At 42.5% G+C, this 21426-nt stretch overlaps 1 protein-coding gene across 1 annotated transcript; it reads left to right on the top strand.

The window, feature by feature from the left end:
* Positions 1–1258: 1258 nt before the first annotated feature.
* Positions 1259–19404, top strand: LOC108803555 (NACHT, LRR and PYD domains-containing protein 3-like). The gene is made up of 6 exons (XM_018575387.1): positions 1259–1374; positions 2059–2125; positions 2654–2744; positions 6340–8035; positions 13707–13871; positions 19290–19404. The coding sequence occupies exons 1-6, from the start codon at positions 1259–1261 to the stop codon at positions 19402–19404; spliced, it is 2250 nt and encodes a 749-aa protein (XP_018430889.1).
* Positions 19405–21426: the final 2022 nt, after the last annotated feature.

Raw genomic sequence — 21426 nt, 5'->3', positions numbered from 1 at the left:
GAACTTGCTGCACAGCCACAAAGCACAAACTGTACAGGAGACATCATGTCAGCAGGGAGAAATAGAAGAGAAGATGTATGGATGCATTTTACATTTGATGCTGATGAGAACAAGACCCTTTGTAAACCATGTGGAGCATCAATCACCAGTAAAAACACAACAAACTTCAAGCAACATTTGAAGATTACTCATTCTGAAATTCATGCACACTCATATGCTCATGGAAAATAGCTGTCTCTATGCTAGGCAAAAGATTTTGTACAATCCCCCACCAACAGTGTCAGACTAAATTTTCTGTAAATAATTTTGAATTGTTAGGCTTCACTCCTAATAAAACCTTTATAAAAGGTGAACGCCTGCAATGTGAGTCATGCACATGTATACATAATCTCTTTATTAGTATTACCACAATAAATGCTAATCACTTACAAAGGTGGAAATGGACTTTAAACCAACATTATTTTGTCACGTAACATAAACTGATGTGTTTTTGCTAAACTTAAAACAAGCCAAAAGAAACCGTGGCTGTCCTGATGAGAGAAACTAACCCTTTAATTTGAGACATATGGTTGGGGAAGTAAGCATAAATGTAGTATACTATAGAGACTGACGTGTGTACCTGTGTATGGGTGAGAGAGAAAGAACAATCAGAACTTGTTTTTGTTTACCCTTATTCAACCCCACAGATAATAAAAACCTCCACTGATGGGTCACAAAGTAGTAGTACAACTACAAATACAGCTAGAAGAACATCCTAGCATAATATTTCAACAGCTCTTCTGAAGTCTTCAAAGTACAAAAATGAATCTAAGGAACAACAAGTTAGGGAGGAGGCCATGGCAAAATGGATTGGGCGCACATTATTACTAGCCACAACTATTGAAGATGAAGACTTTGTTCAAATGATGGAGACAGTAGATAGGAGGCTGACTGTTCCAAAGAAATGTAAAATAAACAATCTGATTGACAAACACTATAAAGTAGAGGAGCAAAAATTCAAAAAGCGACTGGCTTCTGCCCGGAGAGTATCCATTTGCACTGAACTGTGGACAAAAAAAGGACTTATTTTCTTGCTATAAGTTCATGCTACTTTTGTGTTGAACAAAATACATCTAAACTCATATTGTTGGCTCTTGAACAAGTAGCACACCCACACACTGCACAATTAATAAAGTCATGTGTGGACAAATGCATGCAAGAGCAGGACATACCAAAGTGGAAGATTCTTACAGTGATAACAGACAATGGGAGTAATATGATGGCAGCATTTAATAAACACACGACCACAGCAGCAAGAGAAGAAGAACCCAGCTCTAGAGAGGAAGAGTTCCCCATGGTGGAATGTGACTCTGACTCTGAACTTGATGATCTGCGGTAAGCCATTGTTAAGTGTCACTATCACATGGATATGAGTCTGATGTTGGGGTCTGCTCTAGTGGTGTATCTTTGTAATTTTCCCACTTTACTTATAATCTCATGTAAAAGTACAGTTGTGCTCAAAAGTCTGCCTACCCTTGGAGAATTGGTGATATTTGCACCATTTTTAAAAAAAAAGTGAGTGAGCAGGCAAAAGACGTTTCTTTTATCTCTTATAGGATATTTCATATTGAACTGTAGGTCATAACAGAATGGCACAATCATAAAACAAAACATGGCAACAAATAAAAAAAATGAAATGACCCCTGTTCAAAAGTCTGCATTCCCATAGTTCTTAATACTGAGTATTGCCCCCTTTTGCATCAATGACAGCGTGCAGTCTTTTGTAGTAGTTGTGGCCCTGAATTCTTGCCGATGGTGTAGCTTCCCATTCTTGGCAAAATGCCTCTCTAGGCCATGCAAAGTCTTTGGTCATCTTGCACGAACTGCACGTTTGAGATCTCCCCAGAGTGGCCCGAAGATATTACGGTCTGGAGACTGTGATGGCCACTCCTGAACCTTCACCTTTTTCTGTTGTAACCAATGGAGGGTCAACTTGGCCTTGTGCTTAGGGTCATTGTCCATACTCTATATATTATATTTCCATACTTTCTGCTTATTTGGTTGTGTTCTTCTTGTTAGGTACCCAGATATCGACATGGACCAGACATCGTGTGTGGTGCATACCTTACAACTTGTGGTCTACATGGTGCAGAATTAGGCAAGTGTTAACAGAATCCTTGATAAAGCAAGGTCAATAGTGAAACTCTTCCACAGGTCCAGTGTTGCAACACAAAAGATATTCAAGCAATCTGGCCTTGTTATAAATGACTGCCCCACACGCTGTTCAAGTACATTCAACATGATCACATGACTCTCAAAGTGAAGGACTCAAAGTGTTGTTTGCCAAATCGCAAACAACATGGGATGGGACAGCTTGCTCCCTAGTGAATGGCAAAAACTTACATCTGTGCATGAACTACTACTTCCTTTTGCAGAACATATTAAAACTCTCCAGAGTGACACTTTGTCCATGGTGGTCTCTGCCCTCTTTGATCTACTTAGCCACCTTGCACAAAAAATGAAAGGGAATGTGAATCAACGTTTTGCTTCCCTCTTAGATCCAACTAATGAAATGTTCTTTCCACTTGCTGCAGCAGCTTGTTTTCTTACCCCTTCTATCTGCAAAGCCCTTCTTGATGTGGCTGATGGTGATACTCAGGGTTTGCTTTCACAGACAGAGAAGTATGTGCTGAAAAATTCAACATTGTCAATGCCGCACACAGAAGATGAGGATCAGTCTGAAGATGATGAAGAAAAGGAAAATGGTGAGACATCAAAGGAAGAAGCACCATCCACATCAAAGCAGCCTATCTTTTGGTTTCTCTCAAAATTCCGCAGAGGTCCTCCACCAACAGCATAAGGCAGCAGATCATAAAATATAAGGAAGAGCTTTCACAGCAACCTATCACGAATTATGACTCTGGAATACATTTGTGGCTGGCACAGAGTGATATTGTTTATCACCAACTGAAACCTTTTGCTTTGGACCTGTTGGCTATGCCAGCTTCCCAAGCGTTTGCAGAGAGGGTATTCAGTGTCATAGGTGACCTCAGTAGAGGCCTGCAGAATAAAGCAAGAGTCATATTGGCATGAAGTGCTTTCCTTACAATGAATTGAGACAAATAGAAGAGACCAGTAACTTATTTATTACTTGGATTGTCAACTCCTCTCAGCATTGAGAAAAAAGGTAAATATCCCACTAAGAATAGACTGGTAATTTACCGTGAGATGTATAATGTTGCCATGGAAATAGTGAATAGCACTAAAAACTGTTCTTAGTCTGTTCTTAGTCTGTTCTTAGTGGGATATGTCCTCTTTTTTCAATGCTGAGAAAAAATTAGAAGAGTTGATAGTTACATATTATTTGAGGTTGAATAAAGACATAAGTCCATCAAGTCCAACCTAGTGTGTGTGCATTTATGTTTGAGCAGGTGTGTGTATTAGTCCATGTGTGATTTTGCTCTTAGGCGTACCTGTACCCCTGTATATTATGGTCTACGAGGAACGCGTCCAAGAGTTTCTTGAATGATTCCACACTCTTAGCTGAGATCACTTCCTGTGGCCTTGAGTTCCAGACCTTAACCGCTCTAACTGTGAAGAACCCCTTGCGCCCTGTGTGATGACATTTTTTTTCCACCAATTTTTGGTTGTGCCCTCTGGTCTTTGTTACGGAGCTGACCGTAAACAGTTTGTTCATAATGTTGCTTTCACCCTTGAATAGTTTATACAGGAAAATCATGCCCCCCCTTAATCTCCTAACCTCCAAAGAGAACATATTTCATTTTAACAACCTTGTTTCATAGTTCAGGTCCTCCAACCCCTTAATGAGTTTGGTTGCCCTCCTCTGGACTTTTTCCAGCTCAAGGACATCTTTTCTGAGTATCGGTGACCAAAACTGGACCGCGTACTCCAGATGTGGCCGAACCAGTGATCTGTAAAGTGGCAAAATGATAGACTTGTCCCTGCAATACATTCCCTTCTTAATGCATGACAGGACTCTACTTGCTTCTTTTACAGCAGTCTGGCACTGCGAGCTGTTCTTCAATCTGCGGTCTATAATGAACCCCAAATCCTTCTCCGTTTCCGACTTCCCTAGTGGCACACCCTTAAGTGTATAGTCTATTTGCCTATTTTCAACTCCAAGGTTCATTACCTTACATTTATCGACATTGAACTTCATCTGCCATACAGTTGCCCACTCCCCGAGTTTATCCAGGTCCTCTTGTAATGTTATAATGTCTAAATCCGTGTCTACTACCCTCCCAATTTTTGTATCATCAGCAAACACTGACATAGCTACTCACTCCCTCCCCGATATAATTAATAAATAGGTTAAAAAGCATGGAACCTAGCACAGAACCCTGGGGCACGCCACTCATAACCTCCGCCCAGTCTGAGAAGGTGCCATTAACCGATACTCTTTGTGCACGTTCTTGTAGCCAGTTTTCTATCCATGTGCACACTAATTCATCTATGCCCATAGCCCTTAGCTTGTATAACAAGCGTTTATGTGGCACCGTATCGAATCCCCCTATAGATTATCTGCAGATTTTCTATGGTCAGATGGAAAAACTGCAACAGATTCCTCCATCTATGCTAAACTGTGTGGATGGAGGAATCTCCCACTAGACCAAGCTTCAGTATCTTGCTAGTCAGACCTGCTGGCTGTCAAAATACCTGAACAATCTGATTAGATGCAGGCATTGTTCAGGTATTTTGAAATCCAGCAGGGCCGGGGCCTAGTGGCCTAGTGGGAGATTCCTCCAACAACACAGTTTAACACAGATGAAGGAATCTGTTGCACTTTTTCCATCTGACGATATAGATTATCTGCTGTTTTTCTAGGTGTATGGCCAGCTTGAGTGTATGATGCACTATGGCATTGTAGCCTGTGACCTTTTTATTTGAAGGTATTTCAAAATTAGAATAGTCAGTTGATTGATTCCTCCTCTAGATATAAACATAACTCATGAGAATGGGTTTCATTATACTATGGCTGTGCTAGCTGCAGATATTTTTTTGTGGTGATGTTGAGTAACGTACATGATACTTGCTTTCATAATAAACAGAGAACTGTTAATGTTTTATATTCAGCTGATATGTGCAATGGCATTGAAGTCAATAAAGTTTCTTTTTTTTTAAATATAAATTTGCACGACTGTTTGTGAAAAAGTAATATTCTTAGTTTATGAAACTTGGTTTTAATTTGAAGATAAATAAAGACATTCTATTCATAGCGACTAAATCTGTGTCTGTATTGCATGTTCAAACCTTAATACCGTAACTAACAACAGGTTAATTGAGATTTACTCCAGGAATATATAATGAAATAAGTTTAGAAATGCTAGAAAATTGTTTAAATAATGCATTACACTAAAAATAAACCTATTAGATTTTCGCCGACTAAAACTAGACTTAAATAAAAATTAATCTGATGACTAAAAATAAAAATGTATTTTCGTCTAAGACAAAAATTAAATTTGGTGTCAAAATTAGCACTGATACCCACATATACTGTATTTTCTTTATTTAACCCACCAGCTGCATGAAGAATATATCACAGATTCCTCCATCAAGGCTTACGAGCATTGACCTAGGAGGAATCTCCTGCTGTTTCCTTTGTGGCCGCTGTCAGAATACCCTGATATAACTAATTGGCTGCTAGCTCCGTTCAGCCAAGAATTTTCCGACATGCTCCTTTGATCAGCTGATTGATGGATGCCAGTCACAGCAAATTTCAGCTTATTTATCAAGAACCAGACAAAAGTCAAAGCTTGTATACCTGGCTTTAGAGTGTTCCACTCCTGTTCTAGTCTATGGAAAGCATGAGGAGCTTTACTTTGGATGCCAAGTGCACAATTAAGCCTGTGTAGGGGTATAGGGGAATCATAGGAAACATCCTATGAACTGTACAGGTTGTTCTGAGGTGTAGATGCACTAGCCCCTAAACTGGTACCTAATTGTGCATTTCATAAGTGTAAAGGAAGGTAAGTGGTTGTCTTACTAGGGACTACCCATAACCAGGTAATCTCCAAAAGCCTCCAAGATGCTGTTGTATCTTATAGTTATGAGGGGAAGCTAGCCTGGCCCTCATGCTACATGCTGGTTGCACTTCACAAGTATGAGATGAATGGTGTTAAGCTTTTTTGGATGTTGTGTTATAAATCAAGTTACATTATGAAGTCCTCTTTATTTACATAAAGTGTGAATTGATTATGAGATTGAGTCCTAACAAATGAAAAGGGAGGATTACTTAATATATGCCAATGTCAAAGGATACTTTCCAGGGGAGTAATTGCCTTCCCATAGTGCTTCCAACATTTGCTTTAACCTAAGTCACTTGTTTTTATTTCTTCTCAGAAATTCAGATGGAGCACAAACAACATCTGATGGAGAAGACTGAGACTCTAGTGGAGCATAGACCTCCAGGAACTACCCTGGAACCACAAAGATTCCTCATCAATGAGCGTTATGTGAACCTGATTGTAGTCTCCACAGATCAGTTCAGGCAGCGTCCCCAGAATGAGCTAATACAGACCGGGGTGAAACATGAGAAATGCTTGAAGGAAACACAATGTGGACTGGAGCACATTTCCCCCAATAGGCTGTTCCGCTGGAGCCACCAGTCACAACGTATACCACATGCAGTAATGGTGAGCGGAGTGCCAGGAATAGGGAAGACCACACTGATACAGAAGATTGTCTTTGACTGGGTGACCGGAAAACACTACCAGAGATTTGCTTTTGTCTTCTCCTTCAGATTCCGGGACCTTAATAGACTGGGAGAGGTCAGCTTGGAGGAGATGATTCTTCAACAATATCCATATCTGAGGAGTCAGATTGGAGATATTTTACAACATCCAGAGAGACTTCTGTTTTTATTTGATGGCTTAGATGAAAGTGTTCACCAAATGGATTTAAGATCCAGCAAATTGTCTAATACAACACAGAGAACAGATTTTGGTGAGATTGTGGTCAGTTTGGTGAGGCAGAGTCTTCTTAAGGGTTGCTCTGTACTGATAACCAGCCGTCCAACCAGACTGGCCTCAGTTGATACTTGTGTTTTCCAGAGAATAGTGGACATCATGGGATTTCTCCATGGAGACAGAATTACCTTTTTTAATAATTTTTTTGGAAATGAGGAATTGTCAGGAAAGGCGTTTCATTATGTGCAGGAGAATGACACGCTGTACACTTTCTGTTATATCCCATCATACTGCTGGATCATCTGTACAGTGTTATCAATGTGCTTCAGAGCCCAACCAACAATCACTGATCAGCTCATGGCATCATTGCCGAAGACAGTGACACAACTCTTTGTGACTTTTGTCTCCAACATTCTGGCCAATCACAGCCAGAATAAAGATGATAGTCACCCTGCCCGGGAACTGCTGACATCTATTGGGAGGATGGCAGAACATGGAGTCATGAGTCACATGATTGTATTTGATGAGCGTCATCTGGACTCCTTCAGTGTGAGAAATGATAAACATCTCTTTTCATGTTTCATGATGGAATCTGGTCAGCCTCCTGATGTGGATTACACCTTCTTACATCTCACTCTTCAGGAGTTTTTTGCTGCTTTAGTCCATTTCATGAACTATAATCCGGACAGATTACAGGAAACACTTGATAATGCTAAATCTCACAATGACGGTCGTGCTAAAATATTTATCCGTTTCCTCTGCGGTCTCTCTGACTCTTCTACTAGATCCATGTTAAAGTCTCATGTGGGAGAATTGTCTACTCAGGCTGCCAGACGTGTCATCACCTGGATCCAGAAGAAAATGGGAAAAGAACGAGGAGACAAGAGAGATCTTCTTAATGTCTTCTACTATCTCCATGAGAGCAGGAATAAGGCTCTGGTGTCACAATGTGTTGCATCAAACAAAGTTGACTTTTCTGAAGTCCCCCTCAGCCCTCTGGACTGCTCTGTGCTTTCTTTTATCCTTCAATCCTGCAGAGAAACAAAAGAAGTAAATCTACATTCATGTAATATTCAGAATGAAGGATTGAGGAAACTTGTACCGGCTCTTCACAACATCAAGAATTTGAGGTAAAGAATAACTATGAATAATCACATTTCTGTGTTAAACTGGAATGATCAGCAGAGAAATGACTAATTACTTGACACGTAGCAGTGATAGTATTGGTCCAGTGTCTGTGGGGTCTCTTACCTTACAGAGCTACAAGAGCCCAGCACTACCTATATCTTCGCTCTTATGTGTGATCTCAGGAGGAAATTCTCCATCCATTTGTTGATGAGGTCACTGAATGATCAGATAAGATGTGTTCATGGAAATACTTGTTTTTATTATAAATACAGACAAGGCCGGATTAACGTAGGGGCGGGTGGAGCTGCCGAGCCAGGCCCTCCCCTGCAAATAGGCCCGGCCGATCTGGATCGTTGGTGAATGACCACAATCAGGCAGCGGGGGCCCTCTATTCAGACATATTAGAGGGCCCTGAGTGCGGCCCTCTAATATGCCTGAATAGAGGGCCGCCGCTGCCTGATTGTAGTCGGTCACCAAACCAGATGGCCACGGTATCTAGCCGCAATCAGGCAGCGGTGGTCCTCTATTAAAGCACGTTAGAGAGCCGCTCGCTCCTCACTAAGGCCCCAGCGAGCGGCAGGGGTGTAGATAAGGGGGGGATAGGGGTGTTCAAAGGCCCCCAGAGTGTCCTGGTCCCAGGGGCGGCTTCTCTGATGCTTGCTAGAAATGTCCCCCAGTGCGGCAGCGACATGCACTTTTTTCACACCTCCCCTCTCAGGCGCTCTGCTGCTGCAGCAGCAGCCGAGGAGGAGAAGACACTGTTTCCCTGCTCCTGTGCTTTGGTGATCGGCTCCTCTGTGTCCACTTGCAGGTTCCTCCGCCCACTTCTGCTGCCATTGGTGGGAGAAGGAGGCTGCAGAAACTACAATTGACAGGCTGTATAGGGTTGGGGCGTGGGACCTAAAGTGAGGACGCCACAACCCAGCTGGAGGCTTCACCTCAGAACAAGCAGGCACCCTTGCTGCTCCCCCCCCCCACCACCACCAGAGGAAGAGTGCAGAGCACCTGAATCAGGTGGTGACCTCTGCGTTACACCACTGATCTCTGCACTCTGCGTTATAAAATCTTCACAGTAAAAGCAGAAGGGGAGCGGAGCAAGACTGGGCATGCATGCTGGGTGGCAGATTGCTAGCTAGTGTTGTTATTATTAGAGGTGGACTAAAATGAAATTTTCAAAACAGAAAAACACATAATTTTTTTTAAAAAAGTCAGGCCGAAACCATAAAAAAAATGTCTAACCTTTTCAAATTTTTTATTAAATAATATTTATATTTGTTTTAACTTTACTGTCGGGGCTCTGGGAAATGTTAGGGGTCTAAACAGACTCCTGATATTTCCCTTTTAAAATAGAAAAAGAGATTGAGAACACAGAGTCCTAAAGCTATTTTTCTGCAGCCCCTGTTATTAATGAACAGGAATCCTCTATGCGGAGTGTTCTTGATCATTCATAACTTGTGGACTTAGTGTGTTTACTATATCCACAATCAAGAATGAACAGGAAGTGATGTAGATCACTTCCCATTGATTCATAATTGGGGACACACTAAACATACTATGTCCTCAATTATTTACAAACACTCAGCGATCACTGACTGCTTGTACCCGCTCTCCATCCTGGATCGGCTGTCACCGGAGGCTGAGCAAGCGGTGCGTGGAGGAAAGCTCAGTCTCCTCTGACAGCTATCTCCAGGAGGAGAGACGCCGGCCGCTCACAGCGCTCTCTTCCCCTGCACCGCTCGGCCTCCTGTAACAGTTTTTCTCCTCCCCACTGGAACACAGTGCAGCTCCCAACGGGGAGGAGAGAAAACAGGGATGCACTGCTATTTCAACCAAAAGATGGCACTTTTGGCATTTTGCCAAAAGTGCAATTTCCGGCTGATATGTTCCAGCGGCCGAAATTTCAGTGCATCTCTATTTTTTTAAGTTATTTTGTCTTTATACATTGAATATCTGCCTCTTGTTTCAGATGTTTGTAACTATTTGTTTGAGGAGGTGTTAAAGAAATGTGGGTGTGGCTACAAACGGTGTGATTTTGTGGGTGTGGTCATTAGTGTTCAGTAGGTTGTCTCAGGATTTTATTTTGAAAATCTGGTCACCTTACACCAGGCACTGCGCAGTGTCTGAGCGGTCTGCATGGGGAAATCCTTCTATGTACTACTCTCATTTTTGGAGACAGAGAGAGCTTTCTTTTGGTGGCATTGTATAACCACTGAGATTTTATATTACCATATACAAAGTTCTAAGACTTTAAAATATCTTTTCTACTTTTTTTGTAAAAAAAAAAAAAAAATCAACTAATGAAATGTCTTTATAAATTTAGGACAAACGTGTTCTGAGACATGTCTTTAGTGTAAAACCCAAATCAGTATTATCTGTGTGAATGTTATAGAGTCTACAAACTCTGGTATATAGATCTGAAATATATAAATATATCACCCTGATGTTCTGATTACCCATCACACTTTTCTTGAGGCCCTAAAGTACCAGGACAGAACAAATCCCCCCAAAATGACCCCTTTTTGGAAAGTAGACACCTAAATGTATGTAGTTTGCAGCATTGGGAATTTTGTATTTTTGTCATAATTTCTTAGAAAATGAAGAAAGAAAACACAAAGTTATTACTCACAAAGCCTGAAACACATTTTTCTACTCCTCCTGAGTATGGGGATATCACATGCAGGCTATCAGCACAGAGAAGCCAAAATTCAAGGAGCCCCTTCAGACTTCAAAGGGTGAAAATTACCATTCTGATTGTCTGACTACCTAAAACATTTTCAGAGGCCCTTCAGTGCCAGGCCAGTACAAACACCCACAAAATGACCACATTATGGGAAGCTGGCACTCCAAGGTATTTGCTAAGAGGCCTGACTCTAGTCTCAGGGAATTCTTCATCCTCTGAATCATAGGTGGCCATTAATGTAGTGCTGTTTTCTACAGGATCATACTCTGAATCTGACTCTGAATCAGTTATACTAAGAATTGCATTCCCTGGCCAAAAAAGTCACACACAATCTAATATTTAGTTTGACCACCTTTAGCTTTGATTATGGCACACATTCACCATGCCATCGTTTTAATAAGCTTTTGCAATCTCACAACATTTATTCCCATCCAAAGTTGCATTAACTTTTCACCAACATCTAGTAGTGATGATGGGAGAGTCGGACCACTGCGTAAAGTCTTCTCCAGCACATCCCAAAGATTCTCAATGGGGTTTAGGTCTGCACTCAACCTATGTGCGAAAATGACGTCTCATGCTCCTTGAACTACTCTTTAAAGGAGAACTATGAGGTGAGTGATTTTCACTCACCTCATAGTTCTAGCCGACCTGTGACAATGAGACTGTCACAGGTCGGCTCAGTAGATCGGGAGGTGAGTGAACACATACCGGCGTTTGCTCACTTCTCGATCCTGTCACAGCTCTCTGCCGTGACAGGGGAGTGGCTGGATTCCCCTCTTCCCCGCTACAATCCTCGAGCACTGACTGGCGGAACGGACGGGGAGGGGGCGGGTACAGTTGGCTCTGCCTCAAGATAGGCAGAACCAGCTGTCACTCACGCAGCTGAGCTGATCCAGACATAATTGTCAGGATCCGCTTCAGCTGCGGGGTCTCAGTATACCGCAAGCTGTAGCTCCCTATATACTGAGCTTAGGGTGACGGGAGAATGCTAGTTTGTGTCCTCCTGTTACCCTAAGGAGAACTATGGGGAAAAGCCCTAACCCCATAGTTCTCCTTTAACAATTTGAGCCCGATGGATCCTAGCTTTGTCATTGTGGGATATGTCCAATGTACCATCAGGGAAATGAAAATCCATTGATGGAAAAACCTGGTTATTCAGTATATTCAGGTAGGCAGCTGACCTAATTTTTTGGGCACATAACACTGGCTTGTATAGTAGGCACTAGACATGATGGGTGTATCACTTCATCCACCTTTCTACTTACCATGATGCACCCATCACTCTGGAACAGGGTAAATCTGGACTCATCAGACCACACAACCTTTTTCCATTGCTTCAAAGTGGAATCTTTCTAGCAAATTGAAGCCTTTTTTCAATTAGCCTCACTGGTTAGTCCTGATGGTGGCTAAGGAATTGGAGCGGTGAGATTTCTTTTAGCCTCACTGGTTAGTTTTATTTTAAGGCTACACAGCTGTTTAGTCCCAATCTCTTGAGATCCCCTGGCATTGTGTTTTTGGAAATACTTTTACTTCCACTATTAAACATTACCATGAGTTTTAGTGTTGCTTTTTGAGGAGTTCATTTCACCAAATGTTTCCGATCACAATCACTCAAGGTTTCTGTCTGCACTACTTCCTTGAAGATGATGGTTCACCACTATCCTTCACCCTACATCTCCTCAGTAGTGTACATTTGAACATTGGGGCAGCACAGCATGAAAGAACAATGACACTGACTGTGATCAGAACTTACCTCTCCCCCTCTCACAATGGCTCTGTGTATGACAGGAAGGGGAGAGCCATCTGCTCATTGCAGTCATTGCTTACTCTTGTAAGCTGTCCTATGGCAGTGTGACCACAGTTAATGTGCTCGTGCACTCGCAGGTGAACATGGGTATAAGAAAAAAAAGATGTTTAGAGGCGGCCATTTAGAACAGTCAGTGCGCCATTTCATTACTACAGCTGATCCTGGAGGGTTAACAGTCCAACCATGAAAAGATAATTCTCATAATGAAAACAAAATGGATCTCATTATTGGACTCCCTAAGCAGCCAATCCCAGACTGTTCTCTAATCTTAGAAGCTCATCACTCTGTTATCAGCTATGAAATCATTCTTATTCTGAAGGCTTTAAAATGTAATCATCAGATTTCATCTGAACATACGCTAGAGGATTTTATTTGTTCACACTTAGCAAAAAACATCACAGATTCCTCCATACATGCTAACAGCATGGAGGGATTATTCTCCTGCTGTGTCTATTATATTCTGACAGTCGGCCCTGCTGGCCATGAAAATATTTGAACAATGCCTGCATCTTATTGGATGTGATGTTTTGTCAACAATTTTCAGTCCGACTTCCTTGATATTTCACTCGTACAATGTAATACTGATGGCAAACAAGGCCACCCACTGAGCACATTTTCGCTAATTTATATTCGGCTTTAGTCTGACATCTATTATTATAGATGAGATAATAGGAAGTCATACACGGGGGATCTGATCTTACTGCAATGACCAATCAGAGCCTCATACAAATTTCTTTCATCTGACATAACCATCGACTATTCAGTGTTGGGGGATCTCCCCATTACTTCCTATGAGTACAGAGCTCTTATCAGCAGAGATAAATAGAATATCAGATAAATATCATCCCGTCCAATCACTAGCAATGCTGATTCCTCACACTGTCTGCTGACACCATTCATGCTCCATACACAAGGTGATTATAGCACAATACGAGTCATGTCAGTGGTATTCTGTGCTCATCCTGTGTATGGAGATATCATCGTCTCTACACATGGATGGCAATATTGGGGTGTCTACTTCATTATAACATTTCTCTTATAAAATTATATTACTGGAGTTTTATAAAGTGGTGGAACATAAATGATCCCAATAAAGAGAAATGAGTTCCATTCATGTAGAGAATAGTTAAATTCATTCCTGGGGGAGAAATTCATTTTCTTCTGGTAACATTCTTTTCTTTTACAGATTGGACAATAATCATCTGACAGACATTTCCTGCCCCGACCTGGCATCTGGAATAAGAAATAACCAGACACTGAGGACACTGGACCTGTCTAAGAACAATCTGGAGGGTCGTCATTTCAGGGATCTGATGGAAGCTTTGACAACGAGCTGGATAGAGAAATTACAGTGAGTATAACAGGACTGAGTGAGACAATAATATTCTGGGACACTTTAACCCCTTCCTGCCAAGTGTATGCATATATACTATATTGCCAAAAGTATTGGGACGCCGGCCTTTACACGTACGTGAACTTTAATGGCATTCCAGTCTTAGTCCGTAGGGTTCTATATTAAGTTGTCCCACCCTTTGCAGCTATAACAGCTACAACTCTTCTGGGAAGGCGTCCACAAGGTATAGAAGTGTGTCTATGGCAATGTTTGACCATTCTTCCAGAAGCGCATTTGTGAGGTCAGGTACTGATGTTGGACGAGAAGGCCTAGCTTGCAGTCTCCACTCTAATTCATCCCAAAGGTGTTCTATCGGGTTGAGGTCAGGACTCTGTGCAGGCCAGTCAAGTTCCTCCACCCCAAACACGTTCATCCATGTCTTTAAGGACCTTGCTTTGTGCACTGGTGCGCAGTCATGTTGGAACAGGAAGGGGCCATCCCCAAACTGTTCCCACAAAGTTTGGAGCATGAAACTGTCCAAGATGTCTTGTTATGCTGATGCCTTAAGAGTTCCCTTCACTGAAACTGAGGGGCCAAGCCCAACCCCTGAAAAACAACCCCCCACCATAATCCCCCCTCCACCAAACTTTACACTTAGTACAACGGAGTCAGGCAAGTACCGTTCTCCTGGCAACCGCCAAACCCAGACATGTCCATCGGATTGCCAGACAGAGAAGCGTGATTCATCACTCCAGAGAACACGTCTCCACTTCTCTAGAGTCCAGTGGCGGCGTGCTTTACACCACTGAATCCAACGCTTTGCATTGCACTTGGTGATGTAAGGCTTGGATGCAGCTGCTCGGCCATTGAAACCCATTCCATGAAGCTCTCTATGCACTGTTGTTGTGCCAATCTGAATGCCACATGAAGTTTGGAGGTCTGTAGCTATTGACTCTGCAGACAGTTGGCGACTTCTGAGCACTGTGCTCTTCAGCATGTGCAGACCCCGCTCTGTCACTTCATATGGCCTACCACTTCGTGGCTAAGTTGCTGTTGTTCCCAGTTGCTTCCACGTTGTTATAATACCACTAACAGGTGACCGCGGAATATTTAGTAGCAAGGAAATTTCACAGAACACCAGAATCCAATTATTTGGAGGGGTGTCCCAAAACTTTTGGCAATATAGTGTATGTGTTTTGGGGGGCCAGATGGGCGGATGTTCGTCCTGATGGGAGACAACTGGGCATTTCGAGAAGCTCTGCTGACGTTCACTGGACAGGTATGCCGGGTATGCTATAGAGTAGGGTAGTCCCTGAAGTGCATACATTTATGCGGTTGGAGAGGGTTCTGCATGATATTGATACTGCATGTCGATGGGAACGATCTAGGCCTACGTTTCATGAGGGAGCCAATCCATGATATAAAGTTGGATTTTCTCCGGCTTCGTTCAGCGTTTCTGGGGACCGTAGTTGTATGGTAGGAGATTGTGGCTCACATGTTCTGGCATTTGGCTAGGTCAGTGGAACGTTTGAACAAAGCCTGGATTAAGGTGAACAAGGAAGTTGGCCTCTTTTTTGTGCGTAAAGGGGGTCTGGTTGTACGTCATCGAGAGTGGATACCTGGCAATATTTGCCACTTACTTACCAGAAAGCCGGGTTCATGCGCATGCCCCGCAGCGTGCTCCCGTTCTTAGGCTTAAGGGCAAATATGCTCCTAATAACGGGCGCACATGTATTGGATTCCGTGCACGCAAACGTCAGCTCACTACTCATGCTGTTACGCATGCACGTTCAGTGACGTCTGATCCACTATAAAGTCAGTGTGAGTCCAGAAATCCATTGCTGAGTGGTCTCAGCTGTATCAGGTTTCCTGTCTCCTGATCCTGCTGCTTGGCTTCCTGTGTTCTGACCCGGCTCCATCCTTGACTCTGCTTTTGATTACCGACTTGGCACTACCCGGCAACTGGCTTCCTTGTGTTCGATCCTGGCTTGTGACCCTGACTATTCTGTGTTTCTCGATTTGGCACCTTATCCTTGCAAGTGTTTCACTGTGAATGACCCTGGCCTGTGACCTCGATTACGTTCCTGATTCACCTGTGGCATCTACTGGGCTTTCCTGCTTGGTCTCTGTGCTGTGTCTCTTCAAGTTCGCTCCAGCCCATTACTCCACATTGCTGCCCAGCCTGTGGCCCAATCTCTGCCATTACCATACTGAGGTCAACGCACTCAAATTCAGAAACCGTGTTTACCAATGCAGTGGCACTTGTGCGTCCCTGAGTCCCCACTCCTCCTGTTATCATCTCCAGGGGAGCTGGACTAGTGGTGAAAGGGTAGCCCTCTGGTCAGCTCAGTCTCCACCCAGGCACTGACTGACAGTGGGGATGGGGTTCATCTGAATGCAGTGGGCACCGACATGTGGTTCCTGTGCCTACAGAAGGGAATTCAGAGGGCTCTTCGGGTGTGGCGGGGCACCCAAGTGTAAGGTATCACACTTCCTTGCTGTGGCGGAGTCAGCAGATATGGTTACCAGTATTATGTTTAAAATGTTTCTGCAGAATTGTGGTTATCTCTGAATTGGTGTGTTGCGACTAGGGGCCTTGCTAATAAGTGGTTATGCAGAGATGGTTTGTGTTAGGGTAACAGGGCCTTCACGGACCTGAGGCTCTATGTGTGTGGCCATGTGTATACATATATTTTGTATATAGGTGTGTATGTGTACATGGACACACACATAATTAGTAATTATTAATTACAGCAATTTAATGTTTATAAGTATTTGTTTACGTTTCACATTTTGTAATAAAGGGCTGCTACAGCCATTTTATATCCAATACTGTGTGGTCTGTTATTTGAATATGGAAGTTAAGAGGGGAGGTGGCGTAACAGAGTAACAGAGGGGGATGACAATATTGGGGTGTCTACTCCATTATAACATTTCTCTTATACAATTATATTACTGGAGTTTTATAAAGTGATGGAACATAAATGATCCCAATAAAGAGAAATGAGTTCCATTCATGTAGAGAATAGTTACATTCATTCCTGGGGGAGAAATTCATATTCTTCTGGTAACATTCTTCTCTTCTTCTACAGTTTGAAGAATAATCATCTTACAGACATTTCCTGCCCCGACCTGGCATCTGGAATAAGAAATAACCAGACACTGAGGAAATTGGACCTGTCTGAGAACAGTCTGGAGGGTCCTCATTTCAGGGATCTGATGGCAGCTCTGAAAACAAGCCGGATAGAGGAATTACAGTGAGTATAACAGGACTGACTGAGACAATAATATTCTGGGACAGTTTAACTCCTTCCTGATGAGTGTACACATACATAGGGATTCATGGAAGTAGGACTCCTTCTTTTGTGGCTGCATATATGTGTACATGTGTTTGTACTGGAAGCATGCTCCATATCGTGTCCCCAACACAGAGACCAAGCTGGCACTAACATTTCCAGGACTCGTTCTAACAATCAGGAGGATGGAGGACCAGTTCCTGATCTCTCTGATAGTCAATCACAGGCTCTCATAGTGATTCTTAGCTGTATAACCCTCTCTAATCTCTTTCTACTCTGTGAGGATAAAGAGGAACATTGTCAGCTGAACAGTGCTTGCAGCCAATTAACTTTGTGTTCTGACATCAGCGGCCACCACTGTCAGAATACAATCTACACAGTGGGAGATGTGTTCATTCATGCTGTTAGAATGGATGGAGGAAACTGTCATATTCTTTTTGTTAAACCTGCAAGATTGAGATAAACATCTGTGAATGTGTACCCAGCCATAGTGTCAGGGCCCATTCACAGCTGTAGTTGTGCTGCATCACATGGTTGGTTGCTGGTGTGCATGTGTCTGGCACAGTGCTGCTAGGTTTGATTTTGACACATCGCACTCTATACTCTTTTCTTAGAAATCTAGTAAAAAGTCATAAGTAACATTTTATTAAGTTCTATGGGCACAGCACGGTGGGATTTGGGTGTGCAGAGTTGCACTGTACTACGCTAAATAAAGCACTACATGCCAAACATTTTCAGTGCACACCAGGGTAATGCAGTGAGTGATCTGAGCTCATCTGGAACAAAGCAAATGACCTTGTCTCATGTTCTGGCCGTGGGGGAAAAAATAGCCAGCAGAGTCCCTACACATCTGGTGTGAATGGGTGACAGTGTTAGTGTTAGGGTGAGTGTGTTTTAGGAAGGATACAAAAACACAATGCTCACTATTGTTCCTGGGCTCTACTATGAGTATAAGCAACAAATAACACTCACATATATGGTATTGCTGTGAATGTCAGGAGAGGAGAATTTATTTTGTGTTCTTTCACGGTGGGTAATGCCAATAGCAATAAGTATACAGTTATGCATTACTTTTTTACTATTTATGGCCGGTTTTCCTTTAATACTAAAAAAGTCAGACAGATGATAGATGAGATATCCATTACCATTTACTACCAAATGAATGAAATGTCCCGAACATAACAAAGTATAATTCACCCGGATACACTAAGTAGCTGCAAAGATATGAACAGATTTACTAACACATCACAAAGCTGGAAAACTGGATTCAGGGGTTAAGATTTGTTTCCACTTCATCATTAAGGGGTTAATATTACAATTATGAAAATAATCTGATAATGTAAATAAAATGGATCTCATTATTGGACTCCCTAAGTAGCCAATCACGGACTGTTCTCTAATCTTATCACACTCTGTTATCAGATATGAAATTAACTTTATCTAAGAACTTTAATATATAAACATGAACTTGAGTCTGATATTAATATAGATGAGATAATAGGAAGTCATACACAGGGTATCTGATCTTACTGCAATGACCAATCAGAGCCTCATACATATTTCTTTCATCTGACATAACCATCCTCTATTCAGTGTCGGGGGATCTCCCCATTACTTCCTATGAGTACAGAGCTCTTATCAGCAGAGATAAATAGAATATCAGATACAAATCATCCCGTCCAATCACTAGCAATGCTGATTCCTCACACTGTCTGCTGATACCATTCATGCTCCATACACAAGGAGATTATAGCACAATACGAGTCATGTCCGTGGTATTCTGTGCTCATCCTGTGTATGGAGATATCATCGTCTCTACACATGGGTGACAATATTGGGGGGTCTACTCCATTATAATATTTCTCTTATAAAATTCTATTTCCTGGAGTTTTATAAAGTGATGGAACATAAATGATTCCAATAAAGAGAAATGAGTTCCATTCATGTAGAGAGCTGGTTGCATGACCAGTGAAACTTCTTCCAGAAAAATACAGCAAGTCCAGTTGCCTTGACTTATTTTTTACAGATATACCATGACCTGGATGAATGAGAACCTTCACGGACATGTAGAGAATAGTTACATTCATTCCTGGGGTAGAAATGCATTGTCTTCTGGTAACATTCTTCTCTTCTTCTACAGTTTGTATAATAATCATCTGACAGACAGATCCTGCCCCGACCTGGCATCTGGAATAAGAAATAACCAGACACTGAGGAGACTGAACTTGTCTGATAACAATCTGGAGGGTTCATAATGACATAATAATCCAACCAGAATTCAAAAAGAATTACCTGAAAGAATAATAGATACATTTACATATAAATAATTTTATACTGGAACTGTCATAAATACTTGAAGCATTTGTATCATAGGTAAACCTATAAGGTTGCTGATAAAAACGTTATTATAAAGAAACCTGTTTAATACAGGCTGCTCACTTCTAGGTCCTGTGCTGGCAAGTGGGAGTGGCTCACACACAGTCTTCAGTGATTGACTGTTTAGGCTCAACTCTGCCTCCACAAGTATGTCAGTTGGGGAGAGCTGCACACACCAATGGGGTGTGGACTAGGCTCTGCCCCTGGTTTCCATAGTATCAGTGGGAAGATAAGCGGTGAGCAGGGCAGGGTTTCCCACAAGGCCAACCAAGGCTCGGCCTCGGGGCAGCAGGGAGTAGAGGGGCAGCAGGGGTGTGGAATTCCTAGCTCCCGACGCCCGGGACACGCAGTTCCGGGCGCCAGGCGTGTAGTTGTTTTCTACATTTAGCCCTGCTTTGGGCAAGCAGAGCTGAATGTACAGCAGGGAAGCCGCCGCTTGTTTTGAACAAGTGATCTCGGCGATGTCACCAAGATCACTTGTATGCAGCCTGCTGGTCTGCCATTCTCCATTGGGGTTTGATGGGTAGGGGGGCGCATTGAGGAACCTGGCCTTGGGGCAGCAGAGAGAGTAAATCCAGACCTTCCCGTGAGATTTGCACACGCCTCTGGGAAGTGGGAGCTCAACCTCCCAGTTCCCATAGCAGTGGCGGTATGCTCACTGGAGCTAGCAGGCTGGCGTGGCATAATATGAGATGGTGATGTGTGCAGGGCAGACTGGCACAATGTCCTGTACACTGCCAAACCCAAGGGAGCAAAACAACATACAAATGGACCTATAGAGATCCCCACTGGGCTGAGTCCCTGTGCTTTCTCCAAGAGCAGACTTCTATGTTGTTCCTCATTGGTAGTTGGTCTGGAGGGTCGCTTATTCCTTATGCTTTGTTTCTTTCTGCTCCTTCCTTCTCAACTTTCCCTTTCCTCTGCCTGTTTCTACCCGTCTTGCTCTCCGTCCCTACTATTTTCTGCTCCTTTTTCCCATCCCTAGCTGTCTCTCCTCTACCCTTATAATCTGTACTCCTGCATAGTTTAACTTCTGATTTTTGTACATACCTATCTGGTACCTTAGATGGTGATGGAAATTGTCTCTTTGATGCCCTCTTTATTTATTTATTTTTAATCGATTCATTGACATGGAATGGAACGCACTCTCTTATTCTGATCTTCCTACTACAAATTGACTCTGCACTACTATGATGAAGCTATCCACTGATTCCACATCTGGTCATCGACATACATAGAGGGGAATTTATAAAAACTTGAGCAGCCAAAATCTGGAGCAGCTGTGCATGGAAACCAATCAGATTCTCTCTTTAATTTTCAAATCTTAACTGAACAAACTGAAGAGAGAAGTGATTGGTTGCCATGCACTCATTTTGTCTGCTTCAGATTTTGTCTGCTCCAGTTTTGATAAATTCTCCCCAGTATGTCTACTTGTAGTTACTTAGCCGTTTTGCAACCTATTCATTGAGCTTTTAGCTATTAATATATAGATTTCTCTTACATTTTATTTTATTTGTTTCAGTAAAGATGTTTTGAATATAAAAAAGATCCCCACTGGACAATAAAAATTGAGTGGATGTAGATATCAATCACACATAAATGCAAATACAGTACTAATTTAATATAAGCATTGGAAGGCATAGTTAAGAATACGTTGCAGCTAGATATGTAGTACAGGAAAGGGGATGAATGTACTGTATATACATGCATGGTAAATCCTATAACGAAATTGGGTCCCGCACACGCATGCAAGGTACAAAAGCAAGATCTAGTGAGAGTGCATAGTGTAACATTGCGGGATATTTAATGCGGGCAGGGAATGTATGGAAAAAAAACTTGAAAAAAGTGCTACCCCTGGAGGGGGGGTGTGGCCTCGTCATGATGGCGGAAGGTAGCATGTA

Source organism: Nanorana parkeri, unplaced genomic scaffold, assembly GCF_000935625.1.
Source record: "Nanorana parkeri isolate BGI_ZX_2015 unplaced genomic scaffold, ASM93562v1 scaffold3863, whole genome shotgun sequence".
Lineage (NCBI taxonomy): Eukaryota > Metazoa > Chordata > Amphibia > Anura > Dicroglossidae > Nanorana > Nanorana parkeri.
The sequence above is the reverse complement of the archived record's forward strand: the minus strand, read 5'-3'. Positions and strand labels throughout refer to the sequence as shown.